Source organism: Nyctibius grandis, chromosome 2 (assembly GCF_013368605.1).
Source record: "Nyctibius grandis isolate bNycGra1 chromosome 2, bNycGra1.pri, whole genome shotgun sequence".
Taxonomy (NCBI): Eukaryota; Metazoa; Chordata; class Aves; order Nyctibiiformes; family Nyctibiidae; genus Nyctibius; species Nyctibius grandis.
In genome coordinates, this window is record NC_090659.1 from 87,628,768 (window position 1) to 87,648,094 (window position 19,327).

Here is a 19,327-nt window from a genome sequence, read left to right on the forward strand (position 1 = left end):
TGCTGTAGTACTTGAGCAGATTTTTCAGATGTGAAATTGTGTTTACTGAGTATATAAACAGCGGACAGTCAAAAACATGTGAACTTGAAAATTGAGGGTCGCAGTACTTTTTGTCCTACAGATCTATAAGGCAGAATGAGGACACCTAGAGAAAGAGCAAAGCTATAAGCAGTACTCCAGTTTTTATGCCTTCAGCCAGGAAATGAAGATTTTGTACCGGTATATTTCATATCAGAACTCTCTTAGTAAATTGTGCTTAGTGATCATCATCAGTGTCTTAATGGTCCACATATGTGTGTCTGTGTATCTCCATGAGAATAGGAGTGGAGAGGGGAAGAAAGAAGACTGGTACTTCTAGTAATGCAGTTCAGGCTAAACTGTAACAATTCTGTAATCCTGTCTCTTCCTAATGAGGTATCCGAAGTTGTGATACTTCATTTGTGGCAAACAACACATTTCATGTACTTAGGACTTTTCTCTGGTACTGGGTTGCCTACCCTTTTAGAATAAAGGTTTTCCCATAGCGCAGTGACATCCTCTAGTAATTATATTATAGTCCATAAACTTATCTTGGGTGGAAGTTTTGCTGTTCACATGGTGAAGAAAACAAAGATCCAAGCCAATTGTTACTTTGTAGCATTTTGATCTGGAGCCTTTAGGTTAATTTTCTTCTCTAGGAACATACCAGAGCTTTGCACAGGGATTTGGGATGGTAACAGAGGATAATATTTTACCATTTCTGTCTTATGAAATTGGTGTAAATTGATGTGCTTTGTACAGCTGGAGAAATGGAATATGAAGAGATACAGTAGTGGTTCTTGTTTCAAGGGCATCAAATTTGTTGGCCTCAAATTTAATGTGAAAGGATTTTTCATGACTTGATGCCTGGAACACGTTAAGCATATAAATCACTGTTCTTTGTGCTAAACCAAAATACAGGAATCACAGAACTAGTGCCACAAGCCTCAAATCCACAGGGTGTGGTGCAGCTGTTGAGTCGATATGTTAGCTTGGGTCCAGACCAGTGCACGTCATGTCTAATCTGGTGAGCCCTGTCTCCAAAAATGAAGAAGAAAGTCAAGGAATCAAAGGCTATGGTGAATGAAGGAACTTTAGTCCTTTGTTTGTTGTTCAGTATATCACGAAGTGTATCTTCCATGGCAAATCCACTGTACTGTGCTACTGCTTACCTTGAAAAAGCATAGCTTTTTTGCGAATTCTTCTAAGAATTTTTTTCATGACTTCGGATAACGTTTCAGCTGTAAACTGTTTTTGTTGTTGGTTATGATAGGCCCACTTTCATATCCTGTGTAAATCTAAGTCTTCCATCTGCTACCTGCTAGTTTGGTACACCTGCTTTTTTTTTTTTCTAAATGCTGGGGTCCAATCACTGTAGTAAATACAGTCTAAACAGTGTTTATAAAGAAATACAACTTATGTTCGTAGTGTTTGTGTATTTAACAAAATTTTTGGTTGTTCAGCCAGTGATGAGATACTGGGTCAGGTCCATCACTTTAAGTATAGTTAGCATCCTTTTTAGATAAAATCCTTCTGGCTAGATATGTGGACAGCGTGCATAGTAACTTTTAACTTTGGAGACCTACAAGATGTTGCACGCAAGCTTTTGCTCCAAATATGGGCAATAAGAAACACACTTCATATGCAAAGTTAAAAATAAATTTTGAGTCTTATTTTAAGAATCTAATCTGTATCCAATAAACAGCTGTTATTAGTCAAGTTGCATTGATACCAACATTCATAGTCCAAATTGTCTCAGTAAAAGTTTCATTAAACACTGCTGGAAGTTGTTCTGCAAAAACCTACTAGTATTTATTCTGGGTTTGTTTCTTTTTTTTTTTTTTTTTTCCTGGCATTGTGCTTATTGTTCCATTGCCTGTTTGAGTCTGAGGGCTTCAGTCTGGATACGGAGAAGAAAGGTGAGACCCAGTTGATGTAATGTTCTATCTTTGATGTAGGTAACCTCTGCTGCTAAATCATTTCCTGTATTCCCTACCCACTTCCTCTCTGTGATCGTAAATAAGGTCAGCCGTGCCAGTTTATTCAGCTTCATTTGTTGGTTCCCAGAACATTCACAAAGCAGAGGTGTTAGTAGCATTCCCCTGAAAAATAACTGTTTTCTCCTCTTTGGGTTATTCTAGGAGTTATTGTCTGCAAATGGTTAATCACTTTCAACCTAAATTGTTCATTTATATGGAAACTGAATGTAAGCATCACAGTTTTGAGAGTTAAAACAATGACTTGAAGTAAAATATGATTCAGAATCTATTGTGGTATTTATTTTTTACATTTAGTTCAAATTCAACAATATAAAGCAATAACTCTGCTTTTAAATAGAGCATCTGTGTTTGTAAGAATGATAAGAATGATACTGAATTTATTGGCTGACAAGACATCCTGCATATGTCAGTTTCGTGTTAAACATGACCTCCAGTTGTTAACAGTCTCAAAGATGGATAGTCCTATCAGAATTCCCTTAGCAAGTCTTGTTCCCTCAATAGTAGCTGATGCCATCAGGTTTTTCCATGGATGTCCCATTCTCATCTGTTCCTGAGAAAGGCATTGAATCAAGGCTGGAGTGAAGCATTGGCAGAACTAGGGAATTCTTTTAGTGATCACAAATGTGATTACACATGCATGTGTTGGTTTTTATTTTTGATTAATTTCTTAATACAGCAATAGATTATCTGATGTGTTAATTAAGGGGGTGGGAGAAGATGAGGGAGGCATGATGGCTGGAAAATAATACTTTTCATTCCTGTATGCGTAGCACCTCTGTTAGGAGGTGATGTCTTGATAAGCTGTTGAGCCAGCAATTAGTCTAGCAATAACTAATGCATTGATTCCTGCATTATCAAGTGTGTAAGTTTAATAGACACTATCATCTTACAGAGAATGTTATAAGAAGTCTTCACTAAGAACAAAATGAGAGCACAAATGGATGTGCTTTCTAGGGACCTGACCAGAAAATGTGACGAGCCAGAAAGTTTATATTGTGGGTCTCTTTGTAACTTTGATTTTCAGGTCTGTGGTGTGGGCATAAAATCACTTTCTTATTTCATAGTCTCTCAGTGGAATAATAGAGAACCTGTGAAATAAGAACCAAATAAAACTTTGCCATTCATCCTGTGATGGTTGCTTCATTTTTGGCTCTAACAGCTATTATTCTTCCTATCAGTGATTCAAATTCTGATACCCAATTTGCAGTCACTCTGAAATCTGCTCTGAGGGGGTGGATGCTGCTTACCTAGACCTGTCATTTTATCTCTTTCCTTAGTACTTTGTATTGTGGCTTTCTATATATTTTGAAGATGTCTAGAATACTGTTAATAGTTTCAAATAGTGAAGGAGATCATTGTATAATGCTTGATAGCGGGTTTGTGGGCTTTAAGCCCATTTGAACTTGATGAACTTAAGGGTCTTTTCCAAACTAAATGACTCTGTGAATGAGTCTAGTATTTTAAGTAGCAAAAATTGTTCCTGTGCTAAGAATATCTGATCTTACTGGCAAGGTGGCTATGAATGTGTGAGCCCTGTTGAGTAAATAAAACATTCGTTCTGTGAGGGAAGGGAAATGTAAGGAGGAAAATGAATCCTGTCACCCAACTGAGGCGAGGCTGCTGTAGCTCCATGCCCTGCAGGTCCAACCAGTAGCGAGGCTGAGCATGTATTCCGAGTAGGCACCTGCACAAACACATGCATGCAGCTGTATGTATGTGCATGGCAGGCCATACAGATCAACACAAACAGCACCATGACTGTGATCCTGTGACACTCTTTGGCTGATGAGGATGAAGATCCTTTAGTGGGAAACACGTACAATGTGAATGCCTCCAGTAGGTGGGCTCACAATCTCACTACCTGGTTGCTGGCCCCCAGATCCCAGACTTTCCCGTGGCTGTCACCTGGGTCACATGAGACCCTGAGGCTGCACGCTCACTCCAGTTGCTGATAAAGACCTCCTCACTCACGGAGAGACACACGTGTGCATATACACACACGGAGCTCTTTGGCATCTGGTGAGGGTCCCCTGATCCCTCTGATAGGCAACTCCCCTTGTGGTCTTATCTTTAGAAACGCAAATATGCACACACAGACAAAAATCTCCATCAGTAGGCTGGAATTCCCCTCACCCCTGTAGAAGCAAGCTCCCCCAGTGGCCACACCTTAGAGACTTTTGTGCACAGACACAGGTGCATTTCCCAGTTTACCCTCCTCACCCACCCCTGAGCTTATGGTCTCTCTGGCAGCTGTCCAGAACTTCCCTTATCCCTTCTCTAGCCAGCTCCTCCTGTCTTCTTGCTGAGGAATGGGAATGATACACGTTCCCATTCTCACAGGCTAGTCCAGCTTGATAGTCGCTAGTGATCGTTCACTCGCCACCCTCACTCATGCTAGTTGCTGGCATGATGGACACAACTGAGGTCCTACTCAAGTTGCTGGTACTTAAGTTCACTCACTGATTTCTCCAGTTGCTGGACTGTGGTTGCTCTGACTCATGGTCTGATGCTGACACATGGGCCTCCATACACAAATGTGAATGAAAAATAGAGTGTCTTACCCAGGAAAACAGTTGGAAATAGAATTTAGTAAGGTAAGACTGACTATGCTGGTTGGGTACAGGACATGGCCAGACAAGTGTCCCAACTAGCAAGCAGTTTACACACAACTGGTCCTATGTATCCCCTTATAATTTTTCCCATGCTTGTTCCTCTCCTAATCACTGAGATTCATCCTTTTCCTTGTCTTTGGTTCTTCCCTTAATGTGACAAAATGTCTTGCACAATCCCAAAATGTTTTTCCCCTTCATCCCATAATATGTCTTACACTCCTTAGGCAGTAACACCCCTCAGTCTGAAAGGTGCTCTGGAGAGCTGATCATGTTGACTGATGGGGTGGATGTCTGACCTGGACCACAGGGCAGAGGCTTTGCTGGGATAGCCTTGGGAGCAGCCTGCACCGCATGTCCCTTCCTCTGAATCAATAGCTTGGATTCCTCCCACCTGCTGTTGTGCCTCTGTGTTCATCTGGGCTTGTGGAGATAAGCCTTTGATGGGCTAATGGTTCCTGTGATGAGTTTGGGAAGAGACAGATGAAAATATTGTTTGAATTCCACCACCCACCATTGTCTTTCCATGCTCTTTTGTTTGTGTGCAGATGGGCTTTTTATCACATAGCCTTAAGAGACAGTCCTTTCCTTCAGTCTTGATCCCACTGCATGCCTCTCCTTGTCCTTCATACAGATAATGGGCATGGAAGAAAACTTTTGATATGTCCTACCTGTGTCAGTTGCTTTCTTTCAAGTAATTTCTTTAATGTGGCTGTGTTTAAAAAATATTCATTAGAAATTAGAACCCTATGAGATTTGAATATTGCTCTGATGATACCACCTTTGAAATAAGCAGTCACATTTTCTTATGTTGCTAGTAATAAAAAAGTGCAGCTCAGATCTGTGTGCATAATTTTTTATATTTAAAGTCATGTGAGATCTTCATCATTCACTCGCATACCTTGTCTGCCAAGTGATTATTGAGAGAACTTTTCCCTGTGCAGATGCTGTCAGCACTGTTACTGTGTACATACGGGAACTTGCTTTGCACCTCGTACACTGCTAGAGCTTATCAGTAGGGTTTGGTTGCCGTACTTTTGAAGCTGTAGTTTCGCAGAGCCTTGTGATGGAGCAGAGCAGTGGAAGAAACACTACCTACCATAAGACAGCTTTAAACTCTACTACAGTGCAAGGGGGCCATAGTAATAGTTTCTACCAAGGCTCCCTGAGAATCTTCAGTCTGGTAAATGTAAAATGCTACTGAAAAGCAGTCTCATGGTAACTCATGTTCATGTGGTGACCATGGTTTCCTTTTCACTGTGTTTAAGTTCTTATGTTAAGATTTTGTTTCAGTTGCCATTTTTGTCTCGTGGAGCATGTGAACTGGCAGAATGAAGTACATAGCTTTATAGATGTTCCAGTCTCTGGCACTAGGAGGCATAAAGACATAAAAGCTAAAATATATGCAAACAACACATTGCTTTGAGATCAAGTTTATGAGGAAAGACTCCTCATGCCTTTCATGCTGGGGGATCTAGTCTTAGGAATGAGAACTATGTGAATTATATCTTTAATACCTTCTCTGCTGTCCTAGTTAATTATTGTTTATCTTTTCCCTCCTCTTCCTCTTTTCTGTTGCCTTAAAACAAAACAAAACAAACCAAACCAAAAGAAAACAAAAAACAAAACCAACCAGACCAAAACCCCTACCTTTTGACCAAAAAATAGTTGTGACTCTCTTGCTTAGTTTTTGGTAACAAACTGGTGGTGTATCTGTGTTATTTCTAGAGTTATGCTTACTTTGAATAGGAAACTCTTCCTACCTTCAACATTTTTTCCTTTCCAGAGTTAACTTTTCTTTTTAGTTACTTTCACTTCTTCCTTGAATATCACATAATTTTTAAACTTAAGACCACTATATTGTGGTTACATGGGCAGTTAATTTTATTTAGAATTTAGAAGAGAATAGTTTTTAATGACTATTTCAGCTGTCTTTTTGTACTCGGTATTTAAGTATTTTACAACTGTTTCTTTTTACATTATGTATCTGAAATACAGTTTTCCTCATCTTTGATAACACTGTGCCATAATGATAGGAGTACAGTGTTGTTTGAATTAATGAGCTGGTTAGAGATTCCCTGTTACATTTTTGTATAGTGCATTAAAAAAGTTCTACCTTTCTCCTTTGAGCTCCCAGAAGTATTTAATTGCACTCTTTCTTCTCACTCCTTATTGCCTTTGAACTCTGAACTCTGGATAATCTACTCTGAGTTCCATCAGTGCATCAAAACAGGTATTAGTTTGGAGAATTTCGAAGGGACTTTACTATGGGAAATACTTTGTAACTGTTTATTCTTTGGTTAATTTTAATGTTGGCCCTACAAAGACCTTAAGGGAAAAGTTTTTCCCTTTTAGAAAATTATTGTCCTAAAGCACTGTTCCTGTGTGGGTCTATATCTATTTATTGGTAAAATAAATAGAAAAAAATGGCAGACATCTTTATAAAAGATAGAAAGTCAAACCTGCTTTAAACTGTAGTGATGCTTTGTATCAAAGCTAACTTCAGATATTCCCTATTGGTTAGCCTGGCTTAAAATGTTTTTGATGTAACATGGAAAATTATTGAACTATATTTTTGCCGTTCCCTCCTCTATGCGCTTGGATCGCCAGCAGCATCAGTGGTAGATTTCATTACAACCAAGCAATGAAATTTCTATTTTTTTCTGTATAGTGCTTTCTGTGGACCATAAAATTATTCACATGCATGGAACATTGAGAGGTATTAACTTTTTTGAAGCACTCTCAATGTATAATTCAAAAGAGAAGTGTATGTAGAATATCTACACTGTACTACTGTGCAGGTCTTGTTGTGAATTTCCTTTTTTAAATATATGGAAATCTCATTTTTAGGCTGCATTTTTTAAAATTATTTAAAGTAATTTGTTTACCTGTGTTTATAATCCTAGCATCTCACCTTGTCTTACATGTTCTGCCTGATCAAATGTAGTCCAAGAGTGTACTTCCCTACTCTAGGACAAGTGGTATAGGACTTGGTGAATATGGGGAATATGAATGTTATGGCCTAATCTGTAATGGTGCAAAACATCTACTATACAGTCTAACATTCAAGAGGTGCTTGAAAATAAAGCATAAACTAATAATGTGAACAAGTGAAAGGAAGTGAAATACCCCTTTTCAAGGATGAACTGGCTCTCATCCCTGAACTGGTGCTGCCTGTTCCTAGTGGAGTGGCTCTGAGACTGCGTGGGGTATTTCATGGCAGAGACTGGGGTGGTTCTGCCTGGCCAGAACTGCTGTTGCTGCTGCTGTGTGGAGCAGGGGAAGGAAAAGCGGACACTTGGGGAACACGGAGTGTAAGGAAGGGGCTGAGATTTTTCAGGAGAGATGGGTAAGGGGTGTAGGGCGCACATCTCTCTAACCTAGTTCAGTCAATTCTCTGCTGACTGAACCATAGGCTGAAATCTGTTATTATCTGTTATTACACCTTCCCTCTACGCCTGCTTCAAGTCTGTGTATGAAGAATCTTCAAATATAATCATTTGTTTCTTAGGTTACACGCTTGATAGTGAACGGTGGGGCATGGCGAAGCTACTGGCTAAGTTGTGGGCTGAGACCAACAGCATGAGGTTCAACAAGAACAAGTGTTGGGTCTTACACTTCGGCCACAAGAACCCCATGCAGCGCTACAGGCTGGGGGAAGAGTGGTTAGAGAGCGGCCCGGCCGTAAGAGACCTGGGGGTGCTGATCGACAGCCGGCTAAACATGAGCCAGCAGTGTGCCCAGGTGACCAAGAAGGCCAATGGCATCCTGGCCTCTATGAGGAATAGTGTAGCCAGCCGGTCTAGGGAAGTGATCAGCACTGGTGAGGCTGCACCTTGAATCCTGTGTCCAGTTCTGGGCCCCGCACTTCAAGAAAGATGTTGAGGTGTTGGAGCGAGTCCAGAGGAGGGCGACCAAGCTGGTGAAGGGTCTGGAGGGTCTGACCTACGAGGAATGGCTGAGGGAGCTGGGGTTGTTTAGCCTGGAGAAGAGGAGACTCAAAGGTGACCTTATTGCAGTCTACAACTACCTGAAGGGAGGCTGTAGTGAAATGGGAGTCGGCCTCTTCTCCCGGGCAACTAGCGATGGGACAAGAGGACACAGCCTCAAGCTTCGCCAGGGGAGGTTCAGGTTAGACATTAGGAAGCATTTCTTCTCAGAAAGGGTCATTAGCCATTGGAATGGGCTGCCCATGGAGGTGGTAGAGTCACCATCTCTGGATGTGTTTAAGAAAAGACTGGACATGGCACTTAGTGCCATGGTCTAGTTGACATGGTGGTGTCACGGCAATGGTTGGACTCAATGATCCCTGAGGTCTCTTCCAACCTGACTGATTCTGTGATTCTGTGATTTTTTGGAGGAGGTGTGCTGCCTTTCATCAGTACTCTGTGAAAGCCATTGTTTAAGGAGAAAAATCTTATAATTTTTTTAAGATTCCAGTCTAGTCATTGCAGTTTGCAATCTGGCTTCATCCCCCCATGCTTGCCATAGACTTCTGGTTTTAAAGACAGGAAAGGAAATTGCTCTGTGGTCAAGATGCAAGGTGCTTTTTGCCACTACTGACTCTATACTTCACTTTAAATGATGTTACCCTCCCCTTTGCTTTTGTTGCATTCTCATTCTTTGTGGGTCTTGCCTATGTAATTATTCCTGTGGAGTGTGCTTTCCTCATTGCCTGCTGCTTTGATGTGACACTGAAGGGCCCCATCATCCATGCTGAGTTCTTTTATGTTTATGCTATATTAATTTTCTGCTTTTGCATGTTCTACAACCATCTGTATGTGAGTGGCTTACGATCTATTTCTATGTTCCAAAAACTGTTCCTTTTCAATTTTGAACAGGAAAAATTAAAGCCTCTTTGTTCTTTTCTCTAAACTTGTCTTCAAGGATGTCTAATAGTTAATTTTTGCTCTGTCTAGATTGGAACACTTGTACCCAATTTTTGCTACTAATTTTCTTTGTGCTCTCTGGTCTTAATTCCACAGATGCTATTTTAACTTTACTTGTCATTTAGTTTGGTAACTTTGATGTACTTATTAAGTGATATCTCAAGATACTTATCTTCAAGATATATTGAGGCCTCAGAATATTTTTGGATAGCATTTCAAAGATGTAAGTCTATAGATATGGTTGAAACCTTGTCCAAAGTTTCTTATGCATCAAATGCTACTGTAACTTTCTTCTGTGTTGACAAGTGTAATATTGCTGTTCACATCTGTTCAAAAGGCTGCTACAAAGATGATTAAGGTTTAGTGCATCTTGTTGAGTATGTCAGCTGCTTTTGTGTCCTCTTGGTCCTTGCCCATATACGTTAAAACACACAAGCTCTAACAATGAAAATGTTTAAAATTTCACTTAGTAAGTCCTTATTGAAAAGTTGATAAATATCTAACCAGTAAAAAAAGCCCACAAGCCAAACCACTTACCCAAAGAAGTTTTTTGGCTCTTGAAAGGGTAAAGTCAGAGCGATTGTCTCATGTTGGTGGTAAGTCCTAACGATTATTCATGAAACCATGAGTGTATCGTACTTAACTTTATTAAAGGAGCTAATGGTTTTTATGCTTCTCCTAAATGAATTTCTAAATAACTGGAGCACAGAAAGGCACTATGTTTTGGATAATATAATGCAAATAAAAAGAAATAGAACAGTGTCTTAGTTACGCTAACTTGTCTTTTAATAAGTATTTTCTTTGCATATCTGTCTCTTCTATGACAATGTCAGGAGTACAGCTGTTTCAGAGTAACAAAAAACATTTTAAAACTGTGCTTTTGGTAAATAAGCTTGTTTTTTTCATATTCTGTATGTAATGGTTGGGAACAACTCTTCATAAGTTGGTTTTGTAGATATCTTTTCCTCCAAACTTTCCATAAAATTCTCATGTTCTGCATGATTTCTCTGTAATGGTAATGAGATTCTAGTCTGTTAACTCAAGCCCTAATGCAACTGACCATTATATGTATCTTTAGGAAAACCCTTTAAAATAAGACAGTTAAATAACAGGCAAGTTACAAGAGAAAAACAAGCATGTTTAGCTTCCAAGAACACCCATCTTAATTAGGGTTACATAGAATGGAAACAGTATATGATATGTTATACTTTTTCTGTTTTCAGTTGGATAGATTTGCCAGTATAAGAATTCCAGGAAGTAAGAAGGAAAGACCTCCTCTACCACATATGAAGCAGTCACATTCCACAGATTGGTCATCCACACCTATGGATGCAGAGGAGTTTGCTCCAAAACCTCTGTCGGAAAGAGAAATCATAGCGCTGTTTGAAAAAATGATGGTAAGAGTCTTATGCTGATTTCTTTTACTTAAAGAATGACAACACAGCTAACTGACAGGTGGAGCTTTCTTTTGTGCATGTGTTCTGATCTTTACCTGAATTATTAATGTTGTTGTTGTGAGCTGTAAGTACGTGTTTTTTAGAGTGTTTGTCAGGGGATGAAGTCTTCTAATAATTTTGACAAGATTTTGCTCCAAATATATTTAAAATGGAAACTAAAGGTTTCTGATTATTAGAAGTGAGATTATGCAACAGATTTTGAGGAGCAACAAGAAATGGGGAATCTGATTTTCTTTCAAGATGACCTGAAACTTTTATAAAGGGACTTTATGCTTTTGAATATCACAGCAGGGTTTTCTCCTGAACTTATATACCATGTCATTCTTGCACAAAAGAGACTTAAGGTTCTTACCTCCAAAGCAGTATTTGTCTGCACGTGCAGTCTCAAATTTGCTTCCTTCATTAGCTGTCATCGTTACTGCGCCTACAAAAGAGCAGTCACTTGCTGGAAAGATCATGTGGCATTTGTACCACCTCAATAGGTTGAGGTTTTTTGTCATAATGATGATGACATTTTGGACAATTGAAAACTAAACATGGAACGGCCATGGAAGAAGAGAGTGACTGCAATCTCAAGAGCACAAGAGGACATTTACAAGGAGAGCAATGCCTAGATTATTATTTCTTTCTCTGACTCACAGCAACTAACAAGTAACTCTTAAAACACAAAGGGACTACTAGGGTCTGGGATGTGGAGGAAATTAAATGTGCTATGAGAGAAGTACTTTTGTGGAATTTGTAATTCCTAGTACTCAATAATGTTAGTTTAGTTTTGAGGATGCTTTTGTAGAACTGTCGAGAGCTGTAACTGAGAGACACAGGATTCAGGATTTTCATAGTTAAGCTGATGAAGGGAAGGACTAATTTACTGTGTTATCAACTTTTGTTTTTCTACTTGTTGTTCTCACATGGTCTATTTTTCTTGGTATACCTTGGTGTCTAGGATATTTTACTTCTGTTAAGAAATTTCACTGTGAATGGTAGTTGTTCAAATGTTAAGAAATGGCAGAGTTTTTTTTATAGAGCTTGAAGGTATGCCTCCATACGCACACACCCTGCTACAGAAGTGTAGGTTGTATTTCTCTACCATCCCACAGAGATTCTGGTATAGGAATAGACTGGTTCTGGAATAGGCTTAGCTTTGCTAAGCCACTCTCCATCGTCTTTGAAAGATCATGGAGAACAGGAGAGGTGCCTGAGAACTGGAGAAAAGCCAATGTCACCCCAGTCTTCAAAAAGGACAAGAAGGTGTCACGGTTTAAAGCTGGGCCAGCTATTAAACCTGTGGCAGATGCTCTCTGTTAACCCTCTCCCCCCCACCCTAAGGGAAAGGGAAAAGGGAGAGAGACTTACTGGTTGGAAAGTTAAAACAGTTTTAATAAACTATAGTAATGAAAAAGAGTATAATAATAATAATAGAAATAATCAAATATATACAAAACCAAGACCGAGAGCTTGGAAATCCTCCTCAGGCAGAGTTGCTCCCCCAGCACAGGCAGAGGGGAAAATGCAGTAGCTCCCTCTGCCATCACACCTGCAGGCTTTTAACTGGAGAATTGGCAAAGCTGGTACCAATCAGTGGGAGACAGGAGGGCCCCTCCCTCCTGGGCCCCACCTCCAGGAGGCAGTGGGTTAGTGATAAATAGGAAAGTGAGAATGACATGTATGGGATGGAATACCTTGTTGGTCAATCTTGGGTCACCTGCCCTGTCTGCTCCTCCCTGCAGGTGCGACCCCCCTTTGGCTCTTCACTCGTAAGCAGTGAGGAATTTAGCAGTGACCTTGGTTTCTCTAAGACTAATTGGCCTGGTTTGGGCCAAACCAGGACAGAAGGAGAACCCAGGCAACTACAGGCCGGTCAGCCTCACCTCCATCCCTGGAAAGGTGATGGTACAGCCCATTCTGGATGCCATCTCTAAGCATGTGGAGGAAAAGAAGTTTATCAGGAGCAGTCAACATGGATTCACCAAGGGGAAATCATGCTTGACCACTGTGATGGCCTTCTATGAGGACGTGACTGGCTGGGTAGATGAAGGGAGAGCAGTGGATGTTGTCTACCTTGACTTCAGCAAGGCTTTTGATACTGTCTCCCACAACATCCTCATAGGAAAGCTCAGGAAGTGTGGGTTAGACGAGGACAGTGAGGTGGATTGAGAAGAGGTTGAATGGCAGAGCTCAGAGGGTTGTGATCAGCAGTGCTGAGTCTAGTTGGAGGCCTGTAGCTAGTGGTGTTCTCCAGGGGTCAGTACTGGGTCCACTCTTGTTCCACTTACTCATCAATGACCTGGATGAAGGGGCAGAGTATACCCTCCGCAATTTTGCTGATGACAGAAAACTGGGAGGAGTGGCCGATACACCAGAAGGTTGTGCTGCCATTCAGTGAGACCTGGACAGGCTAGAGGGCTGGGTGGAGAGGAACCTAATGAAATTCAACAAAGGCAAGTGTAGGGTCCTGCACCTAGGGAGGAATAGCCCCATGCACCAGTACAGGTTAGGTGTTGACCTTCTGGAAAGCAGCTCTGCAGAGAAGGTCCTGGGAGTTCTGGTGGACAACAAATTCACTGTGAGCCTGTAATGTGCCCTTGTGGCCAAGAAGTCCTATGGTATCCTGGGGTGCATTAGGAAGAGTGTGGTCAGCAGGTCAAGGGAGGTTCTCCTCCCCCTCTACACTGCACTGGTGAGGCCACACCTGAAGTACTGTGTCCAGTTCTGAGCCCCCCAGTTCAAGAAAGGTAAGGAACTACTGAAGAGAGTCCAGCGGAGGGCTACAAAGATAATCAGAGGACTGGAGTATCTCTCTTATGAGGAGAGGCTGAGGGAGCCGGGTCTGTTCAGCCTGGAGAAGAGAAGACTGAGGGGGGATCTTATCAAGGCTTACAAATACCTTAAGGGTGGGTGTCAAGAGAATGGGGCCAGACTCTTCTCAGTGGTGCCCAGCGACAGGGCAAGGGGTAACGGGCACAAAACTGAAACATGGGAAGTTCCATCTCAATATGACAAAAAACTTCTTTATTTTGAGGGTGGTAGAGCACTGGAACAGGCTGCCCAGGGAGGTTGTGGAGTCTCCTTCTCTGGAGATACACAACACCCGCCTAGACACAACCCTGTGCAATGTTGTGCAGGCTCTAGGGGAACCTGCTTTGGCAGGGGGTTGGACTAGATGATCTCCAGAGGTCCCTCCCAACTCTGATCATTCTGTGATTCTGTGGTAGCGTGTGATGTTGATACTATGCCATAAAAAAAGGAAACTTTCAATGAATCCTCAGAAACCTACTGTTGTGTGTCTAGGTAAACAGAAATGCTTATATCCATGGATCCTGAATCAATTAATTCCAATTTTATAACTATTTTGCAAAAGTATGTTAAAGTAATTATGACAGCCTGGGTAATTGGAATGCTTTCCTAGTTTCATTAAATAACAAAACACTTAAACTGTCTTTGATAAACTACCTTATCAGTATTATTTTATCTGTAACATGTAATACAGAAAGGATTCTTCAGATTATCCATGCTTGAATGGACTGGAATAAAGCTAGTTTAGTCACAGTAGATTGTGTAGCTAATTATATATTGTAGCCTCTAGTTTGCTGTTCTGACCAAATTAAGTGATTTGGGGAGAGGGGTGGTGAACAATTTGAGTGTTGTAGCCAGGCTTTTAGACCTAATTTTGCACAAAATAAAAATAGTCAATTGGTTAGTCCTGAAGGGAGCAGTTTCTAAATTCTGAAGTTTCACTGAATGTGTTAACATTGTATTTTCAGTTTTCCTGGATGCACACTGCTTCTTTTTCCCAATCTTTTATGCAGTGACATCCTGTGTGGTTTTGTTAGCAAAAATTATGAAAGAGCTCATAAAACCAGATCGTTAAAGGTAATAATTAACTGTCATTTAGCTCCTTTCATTTCTGTTAGTGCTATTAGGAAAATATCCATGTGAAATGACTTATTTTCCAAAGAGGCATTGCTCACCTGTAGAATAACTTCAAATGACTTAAGAAGAAATAAAAGAATGGAATTGATGTATTTTATAAACTAAGCCACATCTGATGTGTCCCTTGTACTGCTGAATACTTCTAATCTGTAGAAATATCTTTTATATTTATAAATCTGTTCTGAACAGTTATAAAGCTGTTCAATATCTTTATAGATGATCTAGACGTAGGGATTGAGTGCACCCTCAGCAAATTTGCAGATGACAGCAAGCTGGGTGGGAGTGTCGATCTGCTGGAGGGTAGGAAGGCCCTACAGAGGGATCTGGACAGGTTAGATAGATGGGCCGAGACCAACGGCATGAGGTTCAACAAGAACGAGTGCCGGGTCTTACACTTCAGCCACAACAACCCCATGCAGCGCTACAGGCTGGGGGAAGAGTGGTTGGAAAGCGGCCTGGCGGAAAGAGACCTGGGGGTGCTGATCGACAGCCAGCTAAACATGAGCCAGCAGTGTGCCCAGGTGGCCAAGAAGGCCAATGGCATCCTGGCCTCTATGAGGAATAGTGTAGCCAGCGGGTATAGGGAAGTGATCGTCCCTCTGTACTCGGCACTGGTGAGGCCGCATCTTGAGTACTGTGTCCAGTTCTGGGCCCCGCACTTCAAGAAAGATGTTGAGGTGTTGGAGCGAGTCCAGAGGAGGGCAACCAAGCTGGTGAAGGGTCTGGAGGGTCTGTCCTACGAGGAATGGCTGAGGGAGCTGGGGTTGTTTAGCCTGGAGGAGAGGAGGCTCAGAGGTGACCTTATTGCAGTCTACAAGTACCTGAAGGGAGGTTGTAGTGAAGTGGGAGTTGGCCTCTTCTCCCGGGCAGCTAGCAACAGGACAAGAGGACATAGCCTCAAGCTTCACCAGGGGAGGTTCAGGTTGGACATCAGGAAGAATTTCTTTTCAGAAAGGGTTATTAGACATTGGAATGGGCTGCCCATGGAGGTGGTAGAGTCACCATCTCTGGATGTGTTTAAGAAAAGACTGGACATGGCACTTAGTGCCATGGTCTAGTTGACAGGGTGGTGTAAGGGCAACGGTTGGACTCGATGATCCCTGAGGTCTCTTCCAACCTGGTTGATTCTGTGATTCTGTGAAATCAATTACTTTAATGATGTTTCATTTGTTAAAAACACCAACAAAGAAATTACTTTTTACTGCACATACAGACAGAATATTTCCTATAAATAAACCTGCCGTTACATCTAAGATTACGGAATATAGTTTGTACTGATAGATTTCTTACTTCCCCTTTTTTGTTTTTGACATGTGATTAGAAGTTACATATTTTTTTGCAGGAAAACAAGCCCTTTGTTTTCTCTTTGTTAATTAAGTTCAGAAGTTATTTTTCAGGAAACTTAAAGGAGCAGTAGCTGTAGGCTAATGTGAAAAGCTTTTTGTTTGTTTGTTTTCCTTCCCCCTTAGCTAGAATATACATGCATTTCAATGTTGTTATGGAAAAAAACCCTGTGGCATATTGCAGGGAAGGTAATGAAGATGTGATAAGTTAGAGAACACTGAGAGAGACCTGGCCATATATTTTTGTGAAACTTAAAATGGGATACTTTGGTTTCAGTGTTCTTACATTTCTGTTTATGTAGGTTTTAAAAATACAATCGAAGTATTAAATAAAATACAGCTACCCTTGTTAAATATACATGTGAAGTGTATTTTCATTTGAAGCCAGTATCGCTATACAATTGTACCCCTGTGGAAAGGAATCCTGAGGCACAGCGTTCCAAAGACGTTTATTGGAACTTATGTGGTAATGTCAAGCTGGACTTGATTTTAGTAATTTATAGAATGGGTTGTCATGTGCATATCTCAACAGATAGATTGTTGGGGAATAAGAATGCTCATAAATATGTTGTTGTGCATTTAATAGAAGGTAATTAATTAAACTGAAATGTTACATAAAATGAGAAATACCTGTAACAAGATAACAAATGAAAGGCTAGAGGAAATACTAACATTGTAGTATTTTTGGCAATCTGACTTGATTTCGATTCCCCTCTCTCACTTTTAAGCTAAGGAAATGGCATAAAGATTTTTGAGCAGTTGTTGAGAATTTAAGTTGTAGTATTTCTCTGGCTTTGAAAGAATTTGTTATTGAAAAAACATTTAAAGAAGTAAATTGAAAAGAACTTCCTTATCTGTTCTTATTTTAAATGCCTTTTAGCAGTCCTCAAATCTTTATGTCCAAAACCATATATCAATGTCAGAACCCACTGATGAATTTTAAAAGTCCTGGCTAGTTACATAATTAACTGCTAAATTCTTGACCGGTTAATTAAAATATTTAGATTGATTTGTTGTGTAACTGGTTTAAATTTGTAGGTTTCCACCTGACCATTTAACATCATACCCTTCCTTTGAGCAGATAATTACTTTGCGTTTTCAATTTTAAAATACTGAAGACACTACTTTTTGTGGTTGATTGTGTTCTTTCTCATCTTAAAAAAGCTTCAGTGACTTTTCTAAACTTTGATAGACAGGTAACTTTAAATATCTTGCACTTTTTTTCCAAGTGGTGTATACACATACAAAAAATTTTCCACTTTTTCATGTGCCTTGGAAGAAAATGATCTCTTTGCATACAATATAGGATCCCAAGAGTGTTTTTTATATATCTGTATTTAAGCCTGTTGGTTTATTTTTTTTATTTTAGTATGGATATTTGAGTCCATGCAGCATTTTTGGATCACACCAGGTTTCCTATCGTTAAGTAAATCATAGTCAATTTTTGTTTTGCTTTCATCCAAGAAAAGCTAGAAAATGCAGAACGCCCTTTCAGGGTAATGTCCCTGACATTTGGTTTAGTATGAGGCAACTTGCAAAATATTCAGGAATATGTGTGTCCTTATGCACTGCTAGATTTTGGTTTGGCCATAAGCAAATAGTTTCTCTATGAATTTTTTTGATCAAAGGAATGCAGTATTTTGAAGAGCAGAACTATGAGAAAAGATTGAAGTATATGTGGCCTCCTTTGTTCCAGCTGGTTTAGACAAAGTTGTTTTACATTTACTTTCATGTGTAGGAAGTAACACCAATATGCAAGGTAGCTGCCAAGGACGCAAAACACTCTATTATTGTTGCTTGAATGAAAGAACTTTTTACAACATGCACCCTGTACTTATTTGATGCAAAAAATATCAAATAATATAGTGTATATATAGTATCAAGTATACAAATCTGATACTTATAAATAAACTATATAGTATCAAGAATAATAAAAATACTAATTTAATAATAATTTAATAAATAGTAAGTAATAATTTGAATGCATACTAGAATGAAGTGAGGAACTTTTTCTGCTCCTTAAGGAGAGAAAACAGTAACACTTGGGTGGGGAAAAATCCAGAATCTACACAAAATTACCCTAGTTGAACTTTGAAGAAGTTCAAGTTAAAGAGGTCAAGAGTTTTCTGCAGTGTCTTCTCACAGCTCAGATTTATACAAAGTTCTAAATGTTTCTAGGAACTGTGCTTGATTCTGTCCTATTCAATATGAAAACTAGCGAAAGACAAGGAAGCAAGTTTCAGCGTAGTACAAAATTTTGGTCTTTAGCGCTTTTTTTTTTTTTTTTTTTTAAATTCTAAGGTTATGAGTTTGCTTGCTGTTTGTCTTTGATTTCTGACTAGGTGAAATAGCTTTGATATCAAGATGGTTACCCACTGATTTTGTAGCATTGCTCCTGTCAAAGCTGGTGGGGATTCAGCTTGAGTCTCAGCTGAAAATAACTGCAGTAATTCTTGCTAAGCTTGGGTGACCATAGTAATACTGTATGTGCTTGTATGTGTGTGTGCCTAAATTGTTTCTTAAAGCCTTTTTTTGATAGGAAATGTCATTTCTCACGGATGTGGAACTGATTATAATGATCAGAGCACTTGTAGGCTGGAACAGTAGAAGTCCCTGTGTCAGAAATGTCAGTGAATAACTGCTGTGGGGCTTTGAATGTGGTTCTGCATCTGTTCTTTTCGACCTCTGGGTTTATGTTGGAATGACTGAATTGTGATGGAGCTTTGATAACGGTTGAAGGTGTTCATTTAGTGATCAAATCGTCAAGAATTTGGGCCTTACCTATTGCAAAGGTGAATATTATTTTGTGAACTACTCTCAGGACAAGGCAGATTCTGCTGTCCAAGATTAAGTATTTGGGAAATGAGGAACATAGTTATAGAACAAATGGATATATTGTTAAAAAGATACTTCTAAGAGACCATTTTGAGTACATTTATAGATGTTTTAGGAAGTGTTAAATAAGGATTTTCTGTAGTTTAGTGTGTGTGTGTGAAACTGTAGGTGATTTCTAAGAAGAGATTATGCTAGTAATGGTTGTGATGCACTTGTTTATCTTGGCATAGTTGACTTTTTTTAGTC

General features: G+C 39.9%; 1 protein-coding gene across 1 annotated transcript in view; it reads left to right on the forward strand.

Annotated features, from left to right (window-relative positions):
* Nucleotides 1-19,327, forward strand: part of DIAPH3 (diaphanous related formin 3) — a 277,067-nt gene that overhangs the window by 18,079 nt on the left and 239,661 nt on the right. Inside the window, exon 3 of the mRNA XM_068421846.1 lies at nt 10,740-10,913. Coding sequence (XP_068277947.1) covers nt 10,740-10,913 — 174 coding nt within the window. The remainder of the gene's footprint in view (nt 1-10,739; nt 10,914-19,327) is intronic.